The sequence below is a fragment of the Panthera tigris genome, chromosome B4 (assembly GCF_018350195.1).
Source record: "Panthera tigris isolate Pti1 chromosome B4, P.tigris_Pti1_mat1.1, whole genome shotgun sequence".
Lineage (NCBI taxonomy): Eukaryota > Metazoa > Chordata > Mammalia > Carnivora > Felidae > Panthera > Panthera tigris.
Window position 1 is genome coordinate 72,424,654 of NC_056666.1, and position 24,351 is coordinate 72,449,004.

A 24,351-nucleotide genomic window follows, 5' to 3' on the forward strand; every position below is an offset into this window, starting at 1 on the left:
GAAAAATTGTACAAATTCTAACCAGTACTATTTCCTCATGGCACTCTTGCCAGAATTAAATTTATCAATTTGATAAAATAACATTTATAACATTAACTGTGAAGTTGAACACTTTTTCATGTTTATTAACCACTTTTAAGCCATTGAAAGATTATGAGTAATCTTTCAAAATGCATATCTGCTCATATCAAACACCTTCTGCTTGAAAGATTTCAAGTTTTTCTTTACAAAATGTATTGCCCTAAGAAGTCTCCACCAGTCTTCACTCTAGCCAATTTAGGCTTGGGGTTGCCACACTTTGAGGCCACAGACCATTTGCACCTCTTTCCTCTGCCAGCTCTTTTCTCCTTGCTTAGTTCTTATCTTTAGCTCTTAAGTGCCATTTCTCCCAGGGATTCTCACTGATCACTGTTAAGTCCAATTACCCTATCACAGATCCTTGGGTCACCTTATAGTCCTGTCATTCCTTACCAGTTATATAAATAGATGTTATTTCCACATTATGTAGCTCTGTGAGTAGAAACAGTATTGTTTTGCTTACTCTTCCCTAGTGTGTAACACACGAGGTGGGCACTCTGTGTTGAATGATGCTGTGTTATCAGAAGATTAGTCCTTTAGTGTCTACAATGAACTGGCGCATATAGAATCTAAGTCATAGTTGGGACTATTAAAAGAGGTCAGATGGCAACACTCTGGGAACTAAAGGAGTTGGATTTCACTGCAAAGGAATTCCAGTTTGATATAGAGGAAACAGCAATTGTTTGAGAGAATGGAGATGGGATGTGAATGGAAAATGCATGAAAGATGGCTTCAATATTAAAACCTTAATATCTCCAGGACAGGAAATATGAAGTACTGTTAAAAAGGCAATGAAGAGGTGTGCCTGGGCGGCTCAGTCATTTAAGGGTCTAACATTGGCTCAGGTCATTACCTTGCAGTTCGTGGTTTCGAGACCTGTGTCGGGTCTGAACTGTCAGCTCAGAGCCTGGAGCCTTTTTTGGCTTCTGTGTCTCCCTCTCTCTCTGCACCTTCCTTGCTCTCTTTCTCAAAAATAAATTTAAAAACTTAAAGAATTTTTTTTTTAAGTAACGGTACGTACGATATGTGATAGAATACTATATAGCCGTTAAACATCATGCTGTAGAATTTTTATTAAAATGTAAACTTCTGAATACATCATTAAGTGAAATGGGTAAGTTACAACAGTTCTGGGCAGTTTGATTGGCATTGTTACCTTTAAATGGCAGGATTACAGGTGATTTTTCTCATTTTTCCGTTTCTTCTACAAGTTTTTTTAAATAAAGCTTTTCTAATTTCCTACAATGATTTTGTAATTAGGAAAAAATGCTATTAAAATATATGCTTATAGCTAACTCTAAGCTTGCTTTACAACTTGGACATTAATTTATGATCCTAGCTAGTTATGTGTACAAATCTGAGAAATACTTCAACATGTCTTTGGAAACAGTTACTATGAGGCAAAAGTCAGCATTTCCCAGGAATCAGAACAATAAAATGTTAAAGACACTTCTTTGTTTATCAAAAGAATTTATTAGAAAATATTACATACTACATTTCTGTTTTAAGAGTATTGTTTCAGTAGACAGAACTCCATCCTTGTACTACAAACAAGGTCTCATGGACCATGGGGCAACCACTGTGCTTCTGAAGCTGTATCTTTTGGATGGAACATTCAAACAGTACACACTGCGGCCATTTAATGGAAGATCATGGAGAAAATGTGGTAACCAGGAAAAAAAGAAATCACAAAACTTTTGGAATGTTAAAATAGTAAGTAACTACTTTTAGTCAAAATTCTAGGCATCACTATAGCCTAAAACATTGGTCAATGTGACTAGTAAGTTAATGGGACCAAGGTTTCAAAGGTCAAGTTAATACTGAATCTTAATAAATAACAAGAAATTTATAATTCCACAAAATGTTTTTGATTCAGTTTGTGCACATGCAAAATTAATGTAGATTTCTGAGAAAAGCAAGAATGGGGAATGTTAAAGCATTTTTTTTAACATAAAGCATGCACTTTCTAATACATTCTTAAGTATTTCTAAGTTTTAAAAGTTTGAATTCTAATCCAGTAACATTCTTCATTAGCATTTTAAATGCAGTCTAACCAAGTACCCCAAGCAGATATGGAATACACACTTGTTATTTTCAAGACAGGTGGAAATAATTCATGGCACTGCAACCAAAGATGTGAGACTTGACCATCATACCACCTAGTTTTTCTTCAAAACTTTTAAATGGTATAAAGCAAATTTTAAAATATAACTGTATTCCCAAACATCACTGAAAGAAAATGTAGGAAAAGTATGCACTGTGTGATTAATCATCTTAGGCAATTTGCTACAAAATTTTCAGTGTGAACCAGCTTTAACTGAAAACAGATTGCAAATTCACACAATTGTTTCTAGAGTTCAAAACAAACAAATGAGGAGGTGTGTGTTGATATTTAAAACAGTCTTAATATTTTATTAGAAGAAATATACTTCTAAACTTCTTTCCCCTTCATATCTAAACACAAACTTTAATTAAAAATATATATATAAATCAGTAGAATACCATATTACAAATGCCCAGAAATGCAGAATAAAGATCAAGACTCCTTGGAAATATTTCTAACACTTTTTGGAATTACACTCTTAATCTAGTAAAGATTATGAACTAGCACAATCATTATTGGGGCCAACAGTTCAAAATATTTGCCTTATCAAAGCTAGCACCAAGAAAGTATTATGCACATAAACTTGACAAACAGATCATCTTTACTTCAGAAAAGCACAGTCCTACAGAGTATTGCTCTCTCTAGTTTAGCTAATACAAGGGTCAGTCTGTCTCACTGATGCATATATCTTTCTGAGCCATTAACATCTTATCTGAATAGCTTTTGTTATTTGGTATCTATTGAAAATTATTACTGCAATGAAAGTTTATCATGGATAACCCATTTTTTTCTTCTAAGATGCCAATTAAAATAGTGGCTCTATAACCTTCTGAACTTACCTTTTGTAAAAATTAACATATTCTAGTATTTAAAAAAAGACAATCAAATCCCTAGTCCCTGAAAGCCTAACCAAGACTCCATTAAGTCCTCTCCCTTTCCAAAACCAAGGTTTTAATGTCTAGAATTTTGCAACATGGTTAATGGCCACCATATGGTCACCTAATTAACACTTTACTCACTGTAAAGCATTTGGATACTTCTCAAGTGTAAAAAGAAATTCATTAGTGATTAGATAGATGAGCCAATGAAAGCCACTGAAGTGCGTCTCATAATTCTACCTTCATCCCAAGGAAGGCAGGGTCACCACTCAACTGCAATTCTCCAGTTGGCACAGATAATTTATCATTTCTCTGACAGGTAGAAGATATCATGAAAGTACATAATTTTTATAAAGTCAACACTTTTTCCAAACTGTTCTTCTAAATTCCACATAGAGTTTTAGACTTCCAAAATTGTAAATCTAGCAAATCAAACTGCTTCATTTCAATTGGTGGGGAAAAAAGGCACAAAAGAAAAACAAGCAGCATAACCTTTATTTGGTGATTCAGTAACAGTGTTCCAAAGTTTTGAACACTGAATTTTACTCAGGTGATAATCTGTTTTCTATCTAAGCAATTTATTCAGACGTGTGTTTTAAAAATACACATTAGGAACCCTGCAACTGGTATATTCTGTTATTAGAAATATTCTTCATGGTAATACATTATTTAACTTTCTATAAAGGGAAAAATCATAAAGATCATTCATACTTTATTTTTAGCCTGACAGAATAAATGTATTATATATATCTTTTCCAAAACCAGTGCACTTAGAAGACTCTAATTTATGCACTCCATTGTTCAAATCAAAAAGCTGTACATCTTCCAGTATCCACACTATAAGAGTCCTAGTAAAAATGCACACTCCTTTAACCCCTTTACTTTCCCTTGAATTGCTTTCATTTTCGGGAGGAGGAAAGGATAAAGAAGTTGCAGTGCAGAACTATATTTATTCAGAACAAAACTTTATATTCTACATTAAAAAAAATAATTTTATCAAAACCAAATTTCAATCACAGTTATGTATGATTTTCAGTTAAAGGTACAAGTTGAAATTGCACTTTGCAGATATCTTGATAGTGTCCTTTACAGTGCTCCCCATTTCAACCTATGTTTTTTTCGGTGGACACAGGTTCTTCCAGGGTTTTCTTTTGGCTTCCCTTCCGTGAATATTTGTATTTGTCTACATAGGCTTTAACCAGATTTGCCACCTTAGTAGAATTTACTTCTCCACTTTTACTATGACAAACCTACGAAAAAAGGGGAATATTTTTCTCATACTTTATAAGGATTAAAGCAAAATGGAAAGATTTGTGAAAACCAACCCCAAAGAGATAATCAGACATTTTTATATGTTCCATATCTCATATGATCTTACTCAAAAGGCAGAAAAGCAGACCAGAATTAGAAGTTAGTGGTTATTATTTTAATTAGACTTAAGCATTCCTTTATTAAAATAGAGATGATTCAAAACAATTACATATATAACTCTGCTAAAGCTAGAACTTACTTTATCTACTGCTTTCCGTACAATCTCTTTATATTCTTCCTTGGTGATATCTTTATTTTGGTAAAATGGCTTAATGGCCAATTTTACCTCCTGTGCTGCTTTTTCTTGGATTTGTAATTTCTGGTAAGAGGAAAAAGTATAATTATTATTTGCCCACATACTTTAAAAAAATTTCTTTTAAAATATGAAATTAAAAACACCTCACTTTTACATTATTTCAAGGAATTCTTCAAATAATGTCATGAATACAAAAGTTATTAACACACATACCAAACATTTCTAAAAATAATTATGAAATATTACCAGTAACTCACTGGGCATCAACATATCTAGACAGAACCCTTCAAATAGCATTGGAATTCAAGACTATCAACAGTAAATTCCCTTTACCAATTATACAATATATAATTTATTTTTTCATCTTTAGCATATACAGAATTATGTAGGTTGCTCTCAACCTTGAACTTGCCTTGTCTGTCTTCGAGCTATCTGCGCTGGCTTCCACTGTAACACTTACTTTGCTTTCTGTCAATTTTACAGCAGCATTAGAGGCTTTGCTGTGACTTGATGATGAAGTATTACCAGAACTTGGTCCCTGAACTGTTCCCAAATTTCCTGGGGCTGCGGTCGGAGCAGGCAAGACTGGTGTACTCATGTTATTACTTACATGAGAAGCACTAGGAACGCCCTGTTTTAAAGAGTTATCATTAGTTAATGAATTACTGTATTCTTTTAGCCATATATTAGAAATAACAAAAAAAATTCAAAGTGAGTCAAAATTCGTATTTCAGGTCATGTATATCTAAAGGACTCTGAAGAAAAATAAGTAACATTCTCAAACAGAGACCTATGTAAATATGTCAAGTGACTTTTAAATTACACATGTGACTTGTGATGTTCTGACAGCAACACTAAAAGCAACAAGAAGGAAAAGAATAGCACTTAAAAAAGTTATCTTTTCCAAAAGGCTCTTTCTGAAAATTAACTGAAGTATGTGCCCCCACTTTAAAGACGGAAGAAAAGGAGACAGTGAAGTCAAATAGCTTGCAGAGAGCTGACAGCAGAAAAATGTATGAGGTCCCAAATTCTAGAACCCTATCCCCCTTATCTTCCAATTATACACTATCAGGATTCTAGAATTTGTGAAATGCAGGCACAGAACTATAAGGAACACAGTGTTTACAAAGTATTATTCAAATTTCTATATGCCTCAGAGGCACTTCTTTTTTTTGAACACGGTAAACTCGTGAACATGAAATACAGACAGTAATGGATAATGAACAGCTTTCTCTGGCGTTTGTCCCAACAAGACAATAAAAGCATCACCACAAGTTCCCACCCCCTAAAAAGTCCAATAAATTAAGAATTATTTTAAAACACCCATCATTTGATTCTCAAAATTTTGTCTTAACCTGAAAAAACAAACCTGTTTGGACATAAACAACAGCATATATGCAGCTTTGGTTCAATAATATGCATCCAATTCATTTTATTTGAAGAGTGGGAGGTTTGAGGAAGGACAGTGAAGAGGGGCTATGAAAGTTTACCGTAAACCTAATCGAATAATTGTTTGGGGATGCCAGGAAACCCTCTTTTGAACATCTGTTGCTAACAGTTAAATTCTTATAGCGACTATGTTGATTACACTTTAGATGCTAAAAACATACCTGCAATTGCTTTCCATCTGGCTGTGAAGCAATGTAGCTGACTTGCTGGGATGGTGGGGGAGGGGGTGGTGGCGGTGGCAGTCCCTGAGATACACTTGTAGGAGCAGCTACCTGCATGAGAGGCACACCTGTGTGCAGATGCAAGGGTAGCGGAGGATGAATGTTAAATGGATTGCGCTGGATGTTCATCAAAGGAGCGTGAACACCCACTGGATATGGGAAGATATTCATAGGCGGCTGCTGTGCAGTCATTTGTTGCTGCATTACATTCATTTGTGGTTGCATCATATTTATAGGTAGCTGGGAACCATCTCCATGTTGGTTTGTTTGGTCTTTTAGGTTAGAATCTATCAAAAGAAAAAAGGCTTATAATAAAAAATCATGTTAAAATTTCTTTAGAGAAGCAAAGAACCACTGGTTATAGTAAGAGTCAACAGCAATTAACAGACTCAGAACACCAATCTCTAATCATTTAGTCTAATCCTATCTTTCTAAATAACGTGGACTGGTTAAAAGAAGCATTCAACTAAAATTATTAAGAGCAGGTTCATGTTGGTTCAACATTACCAAAGAATCAGCACCTCAAGAAACTTACTAAAGAAGTAATCATATAAAATCTAATCAGGTGGGGCACCTGGGTGGCTCAGTCTGTTGAGTGTCTGACTTCGGCTCAGGTCATGATTTCACAGCTCGTCAGTTCGAGCCCTGCGTCAGGCTCTGTGCTGACAGCTCAGAGCCTGGAGCCTGCTTCGGATTCTCTGTCTCCCTCTCTCTAACCCGCTCACATTCTGTCTCGGTCTCTCTCAAAAATAAACATTTAAAAAAATTTTTTAATCTAATCAGGTTGCTAAATTACAAGAGTAACTTTTTATCTTTTTTTTTTTAACAAAGCTTTTTTCTTGCAATGTTCTTAATAAGAAAAGCCAAGGAAAGATAAATCATTACTAGAAGGCTAACTTATTTATATGAGAACAATGATCAAAAAAATTCAAGTGTGCACATCTGAGATAAAAGAAATCAAAGTTGGGACACCTGGGGGGCCCAGTCAGTTAAGCATCTGACTGTTGGTTTCAACTCAAGTAGTGCTCTCATGGTTCATGGGACTGAGCCCTGTGTTGGGCTCTGCACTCACAACACAGAGCCTGCTTGGGATTGTCTCTCTCCCTCTCTCTCTGTCTGCTTGGGATTGTCGCTCTCTCTCGCTCTCTCTCTGCCCCTCTCCCCACTTGCTCACCCTCTCTCTCAAAATAAACAAACATTAAAAAAAATTTTTTTAAAGATATCAAAGTTAAATCTTACACAAGAACCTCCCAAATTCTTCTAAGGGAAATAATAAAGATTAGAGCAAAAGTAAATGATATAGAAATCAGAAAACATCAGAACAGATCAATGAAACTAGGAGTTGGTTCCTTGAAAGAATTAACAACATTGATAACCTCTACCCAGATTTATCAAAAAGAAAAGAGAAAGGACTGAAATAAATACAATCACGAATGAAAGAGAAGAGATCACAACCAACACTCCAGAAATACAAACAATTATGAGAATATTATGAGCAATTATAAGCCAACAAACTGGGCAATCTGGAAGAAATGGATAAATTCCTAGAAACTAAACTACCAAAACTGAAACAAGAAGAAACAGAAAATTTGAACAGACCAATAACCAGCAAAGAAATGGAAACAGTAATCAAAAATCTAACAAGAAGAGTATGAGGCCAGATGGCTTCCCAGGGGAATTCTACCATTTAAAGAAGAGTTAATACTTACTTTTCTGAAACTGTTCCAAAAAAAAAAGAAATGGAAAAAAACTTCCAAATTCATTTTATGAGGCTAGCACTGTCTTGATTTCAAATCCAGACAAACACCTCACTAAAAAGGAGAATTACAGTCCAATATCCCTGATGAACATGGATGCAAAATCTCAACAAGATACTAGCAAACTGAATCCAAACAGCATATTAAAAGAATTATTCATGATCAAGTGGGATTTATTACTGGGCTGCACGGCTGGTTCAATATTCGGAAATCAATCAAATGATATATACCACATTAATAAAGGGTAAGAACCATATGATCTTCTTAATAGATGCAGAAAAACCATTTGACAAAATACAGCATCCATTCTTGATAAAAACCCTCAAAGTAGTAGGGATAGAAGGAACATACCCAAGAACATAAAAGCCATATATGAAAGAACCACAGCTAATATCATCCTCAATGGGGAAAAATAGAGCTTTTCCCCTAAGGTCAGGAATATGACAGAGATGTCCATTCTCACCACTACTGTTCAACATAGTACCGGAGGTCCTAGCCTCAGCAATCAGACAACAAAAAGAAATAAAAGGCATCTATACTGGCAAGGAAGAAGTCAAACTTCCACTATTTGCAGGAAACATGATACTCTATGTAGAACACCCAAGAGACTCCACCAAATAATTACCAGAACCATTACACGAATTCAGCAAAGTCATAGGATATCAAATCAATGTACAGAAATCTGCTGCATTTCTACACACCAATAATGAAGCAGCAGAAAGAGAAATCAAGGAATCGATCCCATTTACAATTGCACCAAAAACCGTAAGATACATATGAATAAACTTAACCTAAGACATAAAACATGTGTACTCTGAAAACTATAGAACACTTATGAAAGAAACTGGAAAAGAGACAAAATGGAAAAACATTCCATGCTCATGGATTGGAACAATAAATATTGTTAAAATATCGATGCTACCAAAAAAACTACACATTCAATGCAATTCCTATCAAAACAAAGCATTTCTCACAGAGCTAGAACAAACAATTCTAAAATTTGTATGGAACCAGAAAAAGACCCCAGTAGCCAAAGCAATCTTGAAAAAAAGCAAAGCAGGAGGCATCACAATTCCAGACTTTAAGCTGTATTACAAAGCTGCAATCATCACTGGCACAAAAACAGACACAAAGATCAATGAAACAGAACAGAAAACCTAGAAATGGATTCATAACTATATGGTCAACTAATCTTCAACAAAACAGGAAAGAACATCTAATGGAAAAAAGATGGTCTCTTTGACAAGCGGTGTTAGGTAAACTAGACAGCAACATGCAAAAGAATGAAACTGGACCATATTCTTACACTATATATAAAAATAAATTCAAAATAGATGAAAGACCTAAATGTGAGACAGGAAACCATCAAAATCCTAGAGGAGAACACAGGTAGCAACCTCTTTGACCTCAGCTGTAGCAACTTCTTGCTAGACATGTCGTCAGAGGCTAGGGAAACAAAAACAAAACTGAACTCCTGGGACTTCATCAAGATAAAAGTCTCCTACACCATGAAGGAAACAATAAAAAAAACTAATGGGAGAAGATATTTGCAAATGACATATTGGATAAAGGGCTAGTATCCAAAATCGATAAAGAACTCATCAAACTCAACACCCAAAAAATAAATAATCCAGTGAAGAAATGGGCAGAGGACATGAACAGACTTTACTCCAAAGAAGACATCCAAATGGTCAACAGACACATGAAAAGATAGATGCTCAACATCATTCATCATCAGGGAAATACAAATCAAAACCACAACGAGATATAACCTCACTCATATCTGTCAGAATGGCTAACATGAACAACTCAGGCAACAACAGATGTTGGCGAGGATGCAGAGAAAAGGGGAATCCTTTTGAACTGTTGGTGGGAATGCAAACTGGTACAGCCACTCTGGAAAACAGTATGGAGGTTCCTCAAAAAGTTAAAAATACAACTATCCTATGACCGCAACTGCACTACTAGGTATTTATCCAAAGGAAACAAAAATGCTCATTTGAAGGGGCACATGTACCCCAATATTTATAGCAGTGCTATCAACAATAGCCAAATTATGGAAAGAGCCCAAAGTCCATCTACTGATGAATGGATAAAGAAGGAAAAGAATTTAATGATTCATCACTTATATACAATATCTAGTGCTCATCATAAGTGCCCTCATTACTTTAACCCAGCACCCATTTAGCCCATCCCTCCACCCAACACCCCTCCAGCAACCCTCAGTTTGATATCACTGAATAATATTCATGGAATACTCAATGGAATATTACTCAGTGATCAAAAAGAATGAAATCTTGCCATTTTGAAACAACATGGATGGAACTGGAGAGTATTATGTGAAGCGAAATCAGTCAGAAAAAGACAAATATCATATGATTTCACTTATACGTGGAATTTAAGAAAGAAAACATGAACACAGGGAAAGGAGAGGTAAAATAAGATAAAAACAGAAAGGGAGGCTTTGGGGCACCTGAGTGGCTCAGTCGGTTAAGCATCCGACTTCGGCTCAGGTCATGATCTCATGGTTTGCGAGTTCAAGCCCCGCGTCTGGCTCTGGGCTGACCGCTCAGAGCCTGGAGCCCGTTTCAGATTCTGTGTCTCCCTCTGTCTGCCCCTCTGCTGCTTGCACTCTGCCTCTTGCATTGTCTCAAAAATAAACAAACATTTAAAAAAAACAAACAAACAAACCCAGAAAGGGAGGCAAACCATAAGAGACTCATTATTTTTTTTTAACATTCATTTCTAAGAGAGAAAGAAAGGCAGAGCATGAGCGGGGCAGGCAGGGGTTGGGGGGGGGGGGGGGCGGCGGCACAGAGAGAGAAGGAGACACAGAATCCAGAGTAGGCTCCAGGCTCTGAATTATCAGCACAGAGCCTGATGTGGGGCTCGAATTCATGAGCTGTGAGATCACGACCTGAGCCAACATCAGACGTTTAACCAACTGAGCCACCCAGGTGTCCCCATAAGAGACTCTTAAAGAGAACAAACTGAGGGTTGCTAGAGGGGTGTTGGGTGGGGGTATAGGCTAAATGGGTGATGGGTATTAAAGAGGGCAATTGTGATGAGCAATGGATATTGTATGTAAGTGATGAATCACCAAACTCTATTCCTGAAAACCAATACTACACTATATGTTAACTAACTTGAATTTAAATTAAAAAAAATCCCAAGTTCTTCTATTGTAGCCAACTGTACTTAACCTAGTTAAGCCTTTGACAAGATTGGAGGGAGGGGCAGTAAAGAAGGCAATAAATACTGACATATATGTATATATTTACATAATGCAAAGTGACTTGTTAAATGGGATTTAACATTATTAAACTGTAAGTACAGATCATTACAATTCATATATATGAAGTTTTAAATTTATAATCCCTTTCCTCAAATAAAAGTGTTACTAAATAAACACAGTATGTTACCTTGTTCAGTTGCTTCTTCTTCTTGTCTCATCCATCCAGACTGTGGACCTGAAGAATTCCTCCCTCGTCTTGAGTAATAGTTTTGTACATCTGCTGGTAGAGTCTTTCTCACAGCCCAACTAGATGCAGATGTCCACCCAGATCTATCTGCCGGTGTATCAAATGAGAACTCTTGCTCATTTTTCCGTTTATAGGGTTGCTGTTCCACAAACTTGAAAGACTCATTCCCTGAACTATTTGAATTCCCTGAGAGGGGTTTTCGGTTTTGCCACCGATTTTCATTCTGATCTGTATAGGCAAAACCACCTCTGTAAGTGCCTCTGCCACGGTTACCTCTACCACGGTTAGACATCCAACCTGAACCAAAGTTTTTATTCCAAGAATTCCCTGAATTTTCATTTCTGTTTTCTTCCCAGTGAGAATCTTTTAACTTTTCTGGATTTCTGGTCCTTGGATCAGGCCCAGAATTTATTTTTTCTGTTACCCAACTGGGACAGTCATTTCTATGTTTGTCAGAATTTGGATCCTCAGCATCTGGACTGATGTCATTTTTTTCTTTTCTTGTATTTTCATTCTGTTTCTCTGGATCATTCTTTCTGTACCGATCATTTCCTCGTGGACATCTCCAACCATCATTTGCCCATCTTTCCTTCCACCGAGGAGAGTAAGTGTCTCTGTCATTTCTACTGAATGATGAACTCTTAGTTTTTGTTCTAGATCTTGATGGTGACCTCGAACGAGATCTGGACCTAGACCATCTCCTGGTTCTTCTTTCTCGATCTCGATCTCTCCGTGACCCATCTCTATCACTTTCTCTTTCTCTGCTCCGAGACCTGGATTTTTCTCTTGGGGAGGAATCTTTCACTCTTGACTGAGATCTTCTGTTTTCTCTCGAAGTGTCTCTTTTGGGGGAGAGTGATGCAGATCTTTTGCCTTCCTTCGTGCTATCTCTTTTTGGAGATCGAGACTGAGATCGTCTCCTTTCTTTTGTGATATCCTGCTTTGGGGACTGAGAACGAGATTTTCTACGTCCTCTTGCAGATTCTTTTTTGGGAGATGGTGATCGAGACTTTCTGCTTTCTTTTCCAGTTTCTCTTTTGGGAGATGGAGACTGAGACCGCTTCTTTTCTCGTGCAGTGTCTCTGTTGGGAGACCAAGTTGTAGATGGGGAGTGAAATCTAGATCTTCGGGTACGAGGCTTTTTGGCTTTCTCCATCACATCTACTGGGCTTTCAGATGGCTGAGATACAGTTTCAGCCTTTCCATTTGCAGGATCAGAAGATGGCATATTATTTTGAGAACTGTGCTCCACAGAATTTTCATTCAATTGTGTGGTATCAGCATTTACAGGAGGTTCAATTTCAGATTCATTCTGGTCACTGCAAAATGAATCACATTCCATAGGTATCATTTCATTGTTGTCCTCATTAAAATGCTTCTGAATTTGTTCAATGTGTGTGTTAGGCAATTCTGTAGATCTGGAATGTTCAACAGGAGATTCAGTCTTTTCTTCTAAAGATTTGTCTAATTTGGTGTTAAGATTATTTTTCAATAAATTATTTTCAGAGTCTTGAATACTATTCAAACTTTCTTTCTCTGAAGTATCACATGTTGCAATTATTTCTACATCTTCAGTTTCAACATGCTCAAGCAACTGAGCCTCTGAGCCCTCTATGGATTTTTTGCTCACTGTTTGTATAATGCTTCCCTCAGAAGATTCTAATTTGGGGCCATCTACAAGCTGTTCTGTTTTTACTGTTGAATCTTTATGATCAACAATTTCTGCTACAGAACTTTCCATAACTTTTTCTTCATTAACCACTGACTCTGAATTCTCTGGTAACTCATCTAAACTTGGTACAGGTTGGTATACTTCAACTTCAGATCCTGAACATGTAGGAAGATCATTTGAAGGATAATCTGTACATTTGTCTGCTTTTACCTCTGATTCTGAAGGTCCAGATGTTTGGTCTTGATTTTCCAATGGATCACCTCCTTTTCCAGACATATTTTTAGGAGTCTCACTTTCTAAACACAAAACATTAGCCTCTACACTTGTATTTTCGACTTTTTGAATATCCTCTTCCTCTCCAACTAGTACAGAAGTATCTTCGGTATGAGACTCAGAATATGAAGATTCCACTGCTTCCTCTGTATCATGGTTCTCAGTATGTTCCTCACTTTCTTCTACCTGTTCATTACAACTTCTCAAGCCATTAGCAGACTCATTTTCGACACTTGCTGGCACAGTACAATTGTTACTACTTTCTGCATCTGATTGGTGCTCTTTCTCTAACACAGGTGGTGTGTCAGATTCTGCTGTTTCTTCATCTACTGAATCACTGGAAGATGATTTTTCAGGGAGAGGTATAGAGCTCCGAAGTTTCTTTTTCAATAAAGGTTGTTTTCTTCCTCTTCTTACAGACTTCCGTTTTGGAGCCTGTCTTGTTTGCTTTTCTGACATGGCTGAAGAGGACACACTTACAGATGGATTGTTGTTATCTGGGGCATCACACCCAGAATTATTTGATACTGGGGATTTCTGGGATTGACTGACTGTTTCAGCTCTTGTATTACGTGTAGATCTCCTTGTAGGAGTTGTTGCTGCAGGTTTTCGTCTTGATCCTCTGGTGTTTGATGTACCAGAAGTTTGCTTCTTCTCTTCTCCTTCTTGAGTATGTGCTAATGCATATCCCTTGCAAGAGGTACCTAATGATATATATTTTTTTAAAGTAAAAAGTTTGTTTCAATAAATGATAATAGTCTGGCTTCAGCTTATGTTAGCATAAAATACATGTCTATAATAGAGTGAAACAAAATATACTTATGAATCAAATTATGAATAAGCACATAGCTACTAACATCTAAGTAACAGCAGGTATTTATCTGGTTCTTTTAATGCTATGGAAATGAGTTATCACAAGATTTGAATTCATGTGGGCAATTTAAAGGGGTAAAAAAAAAAGAAAATATGTTTGGTCTGACAACTACCATCTTGGTATTACGTAGGCAAGAGGAAACAAGAGTCATCCACAAATATATAAAGACTGAAACTATTTGTTCATAATTAATAGGAGATGTAACTTCTAAAGATCTACATTTTAGGGGCGCCTGGGTGGCTCAGTCGGTTAAGCATCCGACTTCAGCTCAGGTCACGATCTCACGGTCCGTGAGTTCGAGCCCCGCGTCGGGCTCTGGGCTGATGGCTCAGAGCCTGGAGCCTGCTTCTGATTCTGTGTCTCCCTCTCTCTCTGCCCCTCCCCCGTTCATGCTCTGTCTCTCTCTGTCTCAAAAATAAATGTTAAAAAAAAAAAAAAAAAAAAAAAGATCTACATTTTGGACACTGAAGCCCTAAACAGAAAGGAGACTTCTAACCAGTTCCTCAAAGTATTGAAGATGTAATTTCTTAAAAAAAAAAAAAAAAAAAAAAAAAGTTTCTAACTGGAACAATTTAAAAGTCAATGCCTGTCCAAATATTTACAGAAATCCATAGAACTTACTATCTACATTTTATTTTTATAGCTTTTCTAGGTCATTAACACTTTTTAGGATATCGAAAAAAGCTAATAATTTTTTAAAAACTAGAGAAACATTTCACAAACTTTACCAAAATTTTCTAAAGATATGGTACTTGTTGGAAAAATAGTTCTTGGCAACACAGAAGAGATGAGAGGAAGCACTTGTGTTTCAATATTCCAGGGTCTAAAACCAATTCTGAAAATTCAAAACAAAACAAAGACATTTTTGTTTAAATGTTTTAAAAAAATTACACCAACTATTTAAAATTATTAATTTTTCCAAATGAGGTTAGCAACTTTAAAATACAGTGTACTTAAATTATTTTTTGCCAAAATAAGTAAAAATGTAAATTCAAGGTTACTCATTGTTCAAAGATGGCTGCCAACTGGCTACAAAGAAAAACCTTTTAAAAGCAAGTTTTTCTGATAAATTAATGGCAAGAGGGTTGAACGGTAACTTCATATATAATACATGTTTTTATTTTAAGTAATTGAATGTAATATTTTGTCAAAAAAATTTTTAGCTTTTATTCTTCTCCATTCTAAAAAAAATCAACTTGGATAATAAAATGTATAAATAAATAAAATGCACAGATTTTAAGTATACAGTTTGATGACCCGTGACTAATATATATATATATCTGTGTAAGCACCACCACCACCCCAAACCAAGAAACAACATTTCCACTAACCAGAAAGTGCCTTCATGCCCCTTGCACCGCCCCCCTTCCCTTTCTGGACAACCAAAGAGATAATTTAGCCAAGTTAATCAAATCAAGGTTTTAAAGAAATTAGCAAGGTTAAAGAGAAATCAGTCCATGAATAAATAACAAAACTTAGAAACAGAACAGTATCACTTGAATTTGAAGCATATCATACAGACATGGTTATCATATTTTTGTTAGATTTGTTTTATAGCATGTATCAAAAAGTAAAAACATCAAAATAAATAATTTTTTTTAGAAAAGAACTGATTTCTATTGCTTTATTATATTGTAAAGTTTCTCAACCTAAGCTCCTAGTGTTCCTATGGACTTAAGTTTCTGCATCCAAATCCAATCCACTCTCAGCTTTTTTCTGATTCTTATTTGTTCAGTTCAGGTCTCCTAACAAAAAACTACTTTATCCAGTATAAGGTGAGATTATGGACTAGGTGGAGAAAAGCTTCAAAAACACTGTGCAACTTGTACACACACAAAAATATATATAACTCTGAGATTTTATATGTATCTGGACTTCCTATTTTTACTTCTATTGATGCTCCACCATCGTTCTATGCAGAACTGTACTGTTTATATAAGGTAAAGTTATAACGTTACAGGAATAAATATAAAACTCAGGCAAGGACCTTAATCTTTACATGGGAACTTGAAGTATATATATAATACACCTAGCAATGTGACAGTAGCTTCAGGACTTAAACTAAGAAAGGTCTGTATTATAGAAAGTCATGAATGCCAGGGCAAAGTATAAAGACTTGATCAAATAGTTATTGAGAAGACTCTTTTAGAGATGTAAAGGTCATGACAAAAGCAGTGCATCAGCTAACAGCACAAAGATAAGATTGGAATGGGGGAAACAGAAGGATGACAGATCTGAATACTATTATTAATAATGAATCTTATCATTTTGGTGCTCTCTCTTTTAAATGATTCAAATATCTTAATACTTATTAAACAGATAAATAGGGGTACTTTTTAAGGAGTTCTTTAAATAGCAATCTTCTTTAGGTATTTGAAACACCACGTTTAATTTCACAAAACTTTCTTAGAAACACAACTATTGATTAAGATACCTCTGTGCTTAAGTATTTTAATGGTATCCTGTGTTCATGTTAACATGCAAACACTTTGGTAAACAATTTTTTTTTTTTTACCTTCCAATCCCAGGTGATGTATCAGGAAACCATGACAATTCCAATTCCTGTCTCTTCTGCCTAATCAATGTATTCATTTCATTGACCTCTATAAATTCTGTACTGAAAGATAAATTTTAGACCTTCATCAGAACTCCAAAAATTTAAGTTCAGCATAACAAGTGGGTTATATCATGAATAGGAAAAATTTTTGTACCTAACATTATAAACCACATTTAAAAGAAGTACCTTTTTCTAAACACCTTCAAAATGAATTCATTCCTGTAAATTTTTTACATTACAAATCAAAATCATATTGATTTGATTCATAAAAATAATGGTTGAATTTATATCTTAGGTGACAGGATATTTTTAAAAAGTCAATTTAGAATAATATCCATGTTACTGAGAGAAAAAAGCAACACTATTTTCTATGAACCATGAACCCACCATGAACCAAAGCTGTAGCAAGCAATCCCAGTAGAAACTGTATCTGCAACAATTTCCCAACAGAAACTAAGTGTAAGACAAAAGGAAAAAATAGAGGAAGGTATAGTTACTGTAATCAAAATGGATATAGTTCAGCTTTTTAAAAGGCTACTCAGATGTTACTGTTTTCTTTGGTACCTTGAGGCAAGCTCTAACATTAAATCCTACAATCTTAAACCTGTCTTCTTCATTTAACCAAAGCTAAGTGATTTTAAAACCCCAACTTAATCTTCAGATTCCACAAACATCTACTTATTATCCATATTCCAGTCACTACAGATTCAAAGACGACTGGATCTACTCTAAAAGGGTTCTTCTTGATTAAATTTAGCAAGTAGCTTTACTTATCTATCAAATAAAAAGCCTGTGTAGAACAATTTATTATTAATGAAAACAAAACCCACGAGACCATAGGCAGTCATCACATAATACAGAGGGTCACAAAATAATAGGTGATCTCCTTCCCTGAACTAATTTATTTTCCAGAAGAAACAAAAACAAAATACAAGGTGAGCCTTTATGTTTATTGAGCCAAAACTTAAATTTTTACTGAAAGTTAATTATAATAATTAAACATCAAGTATAAAAGCATCCATTAAAAGTAATAAATACTAACCAGTAAGTTCTACAGGTAAAAGAAGATTCTCCAATGTGATTACTAGAAGAAAACATATTGGAGAAAAAATTTCTGAAGCACTGACTTGTACACTGATTTGATCTTCGGGGCTAGAAAAGTAAAAAGAAGTTAGTGAAACAGCAAACAAAAAACCTCCATAATCGGTAATAGTTATAATTTAAACATTTTGATACACCTGAGTTACAGAGTTATGGATTAAACAACCATAAGGTGTTATTATATAAGAAAAAGATTTTTCTTTGAACAAAACTTATTGATTTTTTTTTTAATGTTTATTTTATTTTTGAGAGAGAGAGAGAGAGAGAGAGAGAGAGAGAGAGGCAGAGAATCCCAAGCAGGCTCTGTGCTGACGTAGGGCTGGAACCCATGAACCATGAGATCATGACCTGAGCTGAAGTCAGATGCTTAAATAGACTGAGCCACTAGGTGCCCCTATTTTTACAAACCTTATTTATCTTTATTGTTGCATTTTTCTTTCCTTCCATTTCACTGTGTGTAGGGTTTCCTGTACAAAGACATAAAAAGACTCCGTTACCTTGTCTTAATTTTTATTTCAAAAGGTTGTAAACCAGTACTGATAGTGGCATATACTGGCATACTGACAAGAGAAAATTAAAATATGTAGAAAAGTTAAATTTAAAATAATAGTATTTGCATTTATATAATTTTTCCAAACGCTAATTTTATCTTGTTAAGCTGCAGGTAAAAAGAAAGAGCCACAACACAATACAACTGGTGTGGAGCATGCTCAGAGCATCAGTATGAAAATTCTAGTCAACATTTTCTGGCAGCCTATGCAAACTTAAACCGTCTTGTTACAAAAAAAAAAAAAAAATACACATACACACACAAGATGTCAAATTATTTAATATCAGTAACACACTTAATATGTTCTTTCCAGCTATAACCTAAAAATCAGGCAGTTAACTGACCTCAAGTAGGAGCTGACCAGAGAACTGGGATCATCAGCCCTTGTCAACCATAAATTATGATTTAGCTCCTGGCACCAACATCAAGTACCCTCCTTCTTCCTCAAACTTTATAATTAAAATTAAGAAGTGCAGAAGTGTTGATAAAATAGCCCTCTGTTATAGCAATGTTTATGGCTACACTGCTTATGATTTGGGTGTTTCTGGTTTTACCTGTCACATCTGCAAATTTATTTCAATGGATACAAATTTCCACACTAAGAAAAATAAAGGACAATTTCTGCTAACCACAAAAATTGTGTTAACATCTTTATAGATTACTGCTCCTAGTTGTTCTTCATGAAGCCTATATTAGTAGTCATCTCTACCTATCAATACACTTGTTGTCTGCAATAAACCGCTACTGGTACTATGGTCATTGCTCTCACCTCAGAACTCCAGAAAAAGTATACAGTGAAAATGACAATAGATCTTTTCAGTCTTCTGCCTTGCTTGCCTCACAAAGAGCCTAGTGCCTTTGTTAAAAATAAATCATTCTAGTGAGGAGGCCTGTTTCCTGCTCATGTGTATTTGGGGTGTTTTCTGTCAGTCCAGTTGGTAATAGGCTACTTTCTACTTAATAGCATACTAATTTCCTTTTAAGTTACTACACAACAGCTGTTTGGTTTCCTGCTATTTTTGCATCCTTCACACATTTCCCACCCAGAAGTGTTCTAACAAATGTAATTTCAACAATGGGGAAAGAGGGGTGCTGGCTGAGTTCCAGGAGCTTATTTTCTTATTCTTCAATGCATATTTAAAAGATGATAATGATTTTTTTAATTGCATAAAGAAGCCAGCAATAAAAAAAGTGTGATAGGTACCCAGCCACATTCTTAGAAGTAACTATTTCCTTCAGCTACACATAGTTTTGCTGTGTTGTAGCTATACAGGGTCTTTTACACCCTAATGGGTAGGTAAGGTTTTGTTTTCATTCAGGTTTCATTCATTTACTACTTACTGAGTATACTGCGTTTACATAGCATTCCTTCACTTGCAAACCTATCTCAGGAAGCCATTAGAATGCTCTCTACAGGAAGAACTGTTTGTTTTCTGGCCAATGTTAAATATGAGTATCTAGTCCAAATGGTATTTCACCTATTTCTGGGTAATTTTCAGGTAATTACTGAGCAACTCCAATAACAATCTCAAAAACATTCAATACTGGTGGATTTATCTAAATTGTGGTCTCCTAGAGACCATTTCACAAATCCACCCTACTAATCTACCTTTGGACAGCAATGATAGGCCTTTTCATTTCTTTATTTATTTTTGAGAGAGAGCAAGCGAGCGAGCGCACACAAGCAGGGGAGGGGCAGAGAGACAGAGCGAGAGAGAGACAGAATTCGAAGCAAGCTCCAGGCTCTGAGCTGTCAGCATAGAGCCCGACACGGGGCTCGAACTCACGGGCCACAAGATCATGACCTGAGCCGAAGGTGGACGCTCAACCGAGTCACCCAGACACCCCTTTTCATTTCACCCCCCAAGCACCCCTTTTCATTTTTTATCAATAAAGTAATACATGTATATACTTTAAGAAGTCAAACAGCACTTCTAGGCTTAAAGAGAAAGTCCCATTCCCTAAAAGCACTCATCAAATCCCTTCAGTGTTTTTTCTAATATTTGCCTCTTTATTTCTAAATAACATGCTTATACTACTCTACCTTGATTTTTTTGGTTTCAGGTATTTTCTATTTTTTTTTTTTTTTTTTTTTTTTACCATAGCAGATAAAGGCTTTATTCTTCTACCACTTCCCTACCCACATCCTTAGGTGCTTCCACCAACTGTTCCTTTTAATATATCAAATTTGATATAAGCAGTACTACATTATTGTAACTATATAAACATTATTCACAGCTGAACCACGAACTTAATTATTATTTTTCTTTTACAACATCTTGCTTTTCCTAAGGTTAATATTTTCTCTATATCACCTATCATTGATTTAACTAACTCTACAAGTATACATTTCCTCTTAATACAAACACATTAATGCATCCACCTAGTCTGTTTCCCACTCTCTTAGAAATACTATTCCTTTTTCCTGCTCCAGTCTGAACTGGTAACTCTCTACAAGTTGTTTAACAGATCATTCTCAACTATCTTCTATCATTCTAATAATCCCTTTATCTTTGTGCTGGGTCGGAACTCATTTTCTGAATCTCACGTTGTTCATTTATTTTCTCATTTAGTGGAGCATGCACACCCTCCAGTAGAACTCTGAGAAAGGGTGTATGAGAATCAATTTTTGAGCTCTTACATGTTTGAGAATGTATTTATTCTACCCTAACACTTGACTGACAGTTTAACAAGGTTTAGAATGTCCTTGGTTAATAATTATTTTCCCCCAAATTTTCAAGGCATTGCTCTAGTGCTCCATCCGTTGTTGATAACATTCTTTTATACATGGTCTGTTCTCTCTCCAGAACCTCTTAGGAAATTGTGATCTGCAGTGTTCTGGAATTTTATGAAACATGTCAGTTCTTTCCTAATTTACCAGGTGTTAGGTTAAGTCTTTATCTGGATACTCACACCCTACTATTCTGAGAAGTTTTCTTTGTAGTAACTTTTCTTGATAACTTTCTGCCTTTTGGACTTTTTCCTTTTTGAAATTTTATTATTCAGTACTGAACTTCACAGACTAATATGTTGTCTGGTTAACTTTTCATCCCACTTTCTGAGATTTCTCAGCTTATCATCTATCCCTGAATTTTTAAAATTTCTACTATATTTTTCATTTCCAAAAGTTTTCTTTCTTTAGTCTTTCCTGTTTCAATGAGGAAGTATCCCTTCTCTTATCTCTGAGCATATTAATTTTTAAGTTGTTCCCTATTTCCCAGCACTTGGTTTGTTTTATCAGGTTCCTTTTATTTATCTCTCTTTTGACCTCTGTTATATTGGAGGTTTCCCTCAAATACCTGGTGATCCTTAATTTGTGGGACACTAAAATACTGATTGAAAATGGTGAGGATCGGTGGTCAGAGCCTTTCAACTAATGGGTTTCACTGTAGGATGATCAAGCAAAGATCTCGCTTTTTCATTTATAGACTCCCAAATATCAATATCTCAGGTCTTTTCTCTTAGGCAAGACAATAACCCAGAAGATGTCTCCTATCTCCCACTTTGGAAATACACAAGACTGCTAGTGCTTTGGGAAAAGACCATGGGTAGAGAACTAGAGGCCTTAACATTTGCCTTAATTTCCCTCTCTTTAGGGTTATTTCCTCTATCCTCATTTGTGCCAGAGTTTAATCTGGTTTAATCATTCCTTCTAGAGAGTAAGCCTCCAGTCTTTGCCTGGGTGTAGACTCCTCCCCCTACCCTGTTCAACCAAGAATCTGCAGGATAAAGTCCTTTAAAACATTTTTACCAATTCTGTTTTTTGGCACCACCCTTATCTCTGCCTTCAAAGATAATGGAGACCTTCAGATTCAAGACAGTCTAAGGATCTGTGGTATGTGAACTGATTTCTTCTGAACTCCACTCTCCCCATGAAAAGTTTAGGTTTCAGCTTTCTGCTAAGACAATTTTTTTTTAAGTGAACTCCACGCACAACGTGGGGCTTGAACTCACAACTCAAGAGTTGCATGCTCTACTAACTAGGCCAGCTAGGAGCCCCATCTGCTAAGACAATTTACCATTCACCTCACACAATCACTTTCAAGACTTGTGAACATCTTTTATCTGCTGTCTCTTCTCTCCAGTTCTTTGTCTTGTGGCTTTAAATTTTTCATTCCTTTGTTCTCAATTTGGTAGGGTTTTGGGAAGGATTAGAGAATTAAACAGGTGCTATGCTTATCAATCTGGTATGCTTAGTTGGAAGCTTGTCTTGTTTGAATTCAGCATATCCTAAAACATGTTTCATGAAATACTAATCCCAAAAGATGTTTCATGAAAACATCTTTTTCTACGATAGAAACTAGTATAAAAAAGGTTCTTAGCTTAGAGCCCAGTACTTGGCAGGGACCCAATTACAATTTGATTAATTGATTCCAAAGTTAATAAAGCAATAATTAAATGGATTTAGCATATACTTAAAGGAGTACTCCATTAAGAATGCCTGAAAAGGGTATACTTTTTATAAACTACATCAATTATAAAATATTAGCCCAAACCAAAGATTAATGTTCATTCTAAGAACAAAGTAGATGAAAGAGTTCAAAATTAAAAAAATATGACAACTCAGTTATCTAGCATTAGTAAAGAATGAAAAGTGACATTTCCTTAACAAATCTGCCAAAAGGTAGGTTAGCTGACCTTCCTCAGTATCTTCAGTGAGGCAACACTATCTTCCTTAAATGAAGAAACTAAATTAAACAGTTTACATAATTTTCCTAGAGTCACAGATGATTTAATGGAAAAGCCAGTACAAAACCCAAGAGGCCCAACTTCCAATAAAATTCTCTACGAGGCCTGCTAGACTTTTACTAATGTTATACTAATAATGTTATACTAATAATTTATAATCCAGATAAAAAAATTTCATAGCCTCTTATGCTCTATTCATTAGTTTGAGTAGTATATAAGATAAAGATAAATAACTTCAGGCATAAATTCACATTCCTGCTTCTAAAATTAAGCAGTCCCAGGTAAAGGGACAGGGTTTTCTCAAGTTTTTTTATAAAAGAAATTTAAAGTACCCTTAAGACACAATGGCTCCTGTTCAGTGTAACTGGGTAAACAAAGATGTATTTAATTTGTATAACTTGCCATTAACTCTACCTTCACATTAACTTAATCTCTTAGTCCTGTAAAACATTTCCTCATAATTAACTGTGCATCAGTACTTCTGTAGTACCTACTCATAAACTACAATGAAGATTTCTGACTATCCTAAATCAAACAAATAATTCAGGCATCTTAAGTAGGCACAGCACTAGGTTAGAGGCCTTGGACAGTGTTAGATCTTCTGGCAGAAAGAGTCTTCTCCCTAAAAAATAAGTCCAGGCAGAAGATATATGCTACAGGAAATTACAATAGTCTTAAAATTAAGATTACTATAGTGAAAGCATGCAACATTATAGCGAGAAAATCTATAACATCATTTAATCTTCCTCAGCAGTACATTTTATATCAGTTCCTAGAGTTACTGAGCAAAGACTATCCATAAAAAAGGATGCTAATATATAGCAATGACAGAAAAACAAAGTTTTGATATCTAAGGTTTTTAACAAAAGAAAAATGCTATCTGACCATGGAAGTCCTTGTAGTGCAATTCATGTTAATAGTAAATTCAGAGGCAGGAAATGTGAGGATCTATAAACCTGAGAGGTCATGTTAATTCCAACCAGAAAAAGTAACAACATCCAAACTTCATAAATGTATAAAAAATGAGTTGATTATCATTTAAGAACAATGAATTCATTACTTCTATCTATAAATAAAAATTCACTGTACTCTAACCTGC

General features: G+C 35.4%; 2 protein-coding genes across 9 annotated transcripts in view; one reads left to right on the top strand and one right to left on the bottom strand.

Moving 5' to 3' along the window:
* The window catches only part of ARID2 (AT-rich interaction domain 2), a 178,707-nt gene extending 176,880 nt beyond the window's left edge, over window positions 1-1,827 (top strand). For all 5 annotated transcript variants that reach the window (XR_006219909.1, XR_006219908.1, XR_006219907.1 and 2 more), the window contains one exon: window positions 1,588-1,827. The gene's annotated coding sequence lies outside the window, so the exon portion shown is untranslated. The remainder of the gene's footprint in view (window positions 1-1,587) is intronic.
* A 1,710-nt stretch (window positions 1,828-3,537) lies between these two features.
* Window positions 3,538-24,351, bottom strand: part of SCAF11 (SR-related CTD associated factor 11) — a 68,270-nt gene continuing 47,456 nt past the window's right edge. For 2 of the 4 annotated variants that reach the window (XM_042992143.1, XM_042992144.1), the window contains 10 exons: window positions 18,422-18,480; window positions 17,955-18,064; window positions 17,300-17,365; window positions 16,871-16,972; window positions 15,084-15,190; window positions 11,477-14,185; window positions 6,238-6,584; window positions 5,040-5,258; window positions 4,571-4,690; window positions 3,538-4,310 (listed from right to left, as the gene is read on the bottom strand). In XM_042992143.1, the coding sequence (XP_042848077.1) occupies window positions 4,164-4,310; window positions 4,571-4,690; window positions 5,040-5,258; window positions 6,238-6,584; window positions 11,477-14,185; window positions 15,084-15,190; window positions 16,871-16,972; window positions 17,300-17,365; window positions 17,955-18,064; window positions 18,422-18,480 (3,986 nt within the window). In that variant the 3' untranslated portion in view covers window positions 3,538-4,163. The remainder of the gene's footprint in view (window positions 4,311-4,570; window positions 4,691-5,039; window positions 5,259-6,237; window positions 6,585-11,476; window positions 14,186-15,083; window positions 15,191-16,870; window positions 16,973-17,299; window positions 17,366-17,954; window positions 18,065-18,421; window positions 18,481-24,351) is intronic. The other 2 variants (XM_042992145.1, XM_042992146.1) reach the window with 2 other exon arrangements.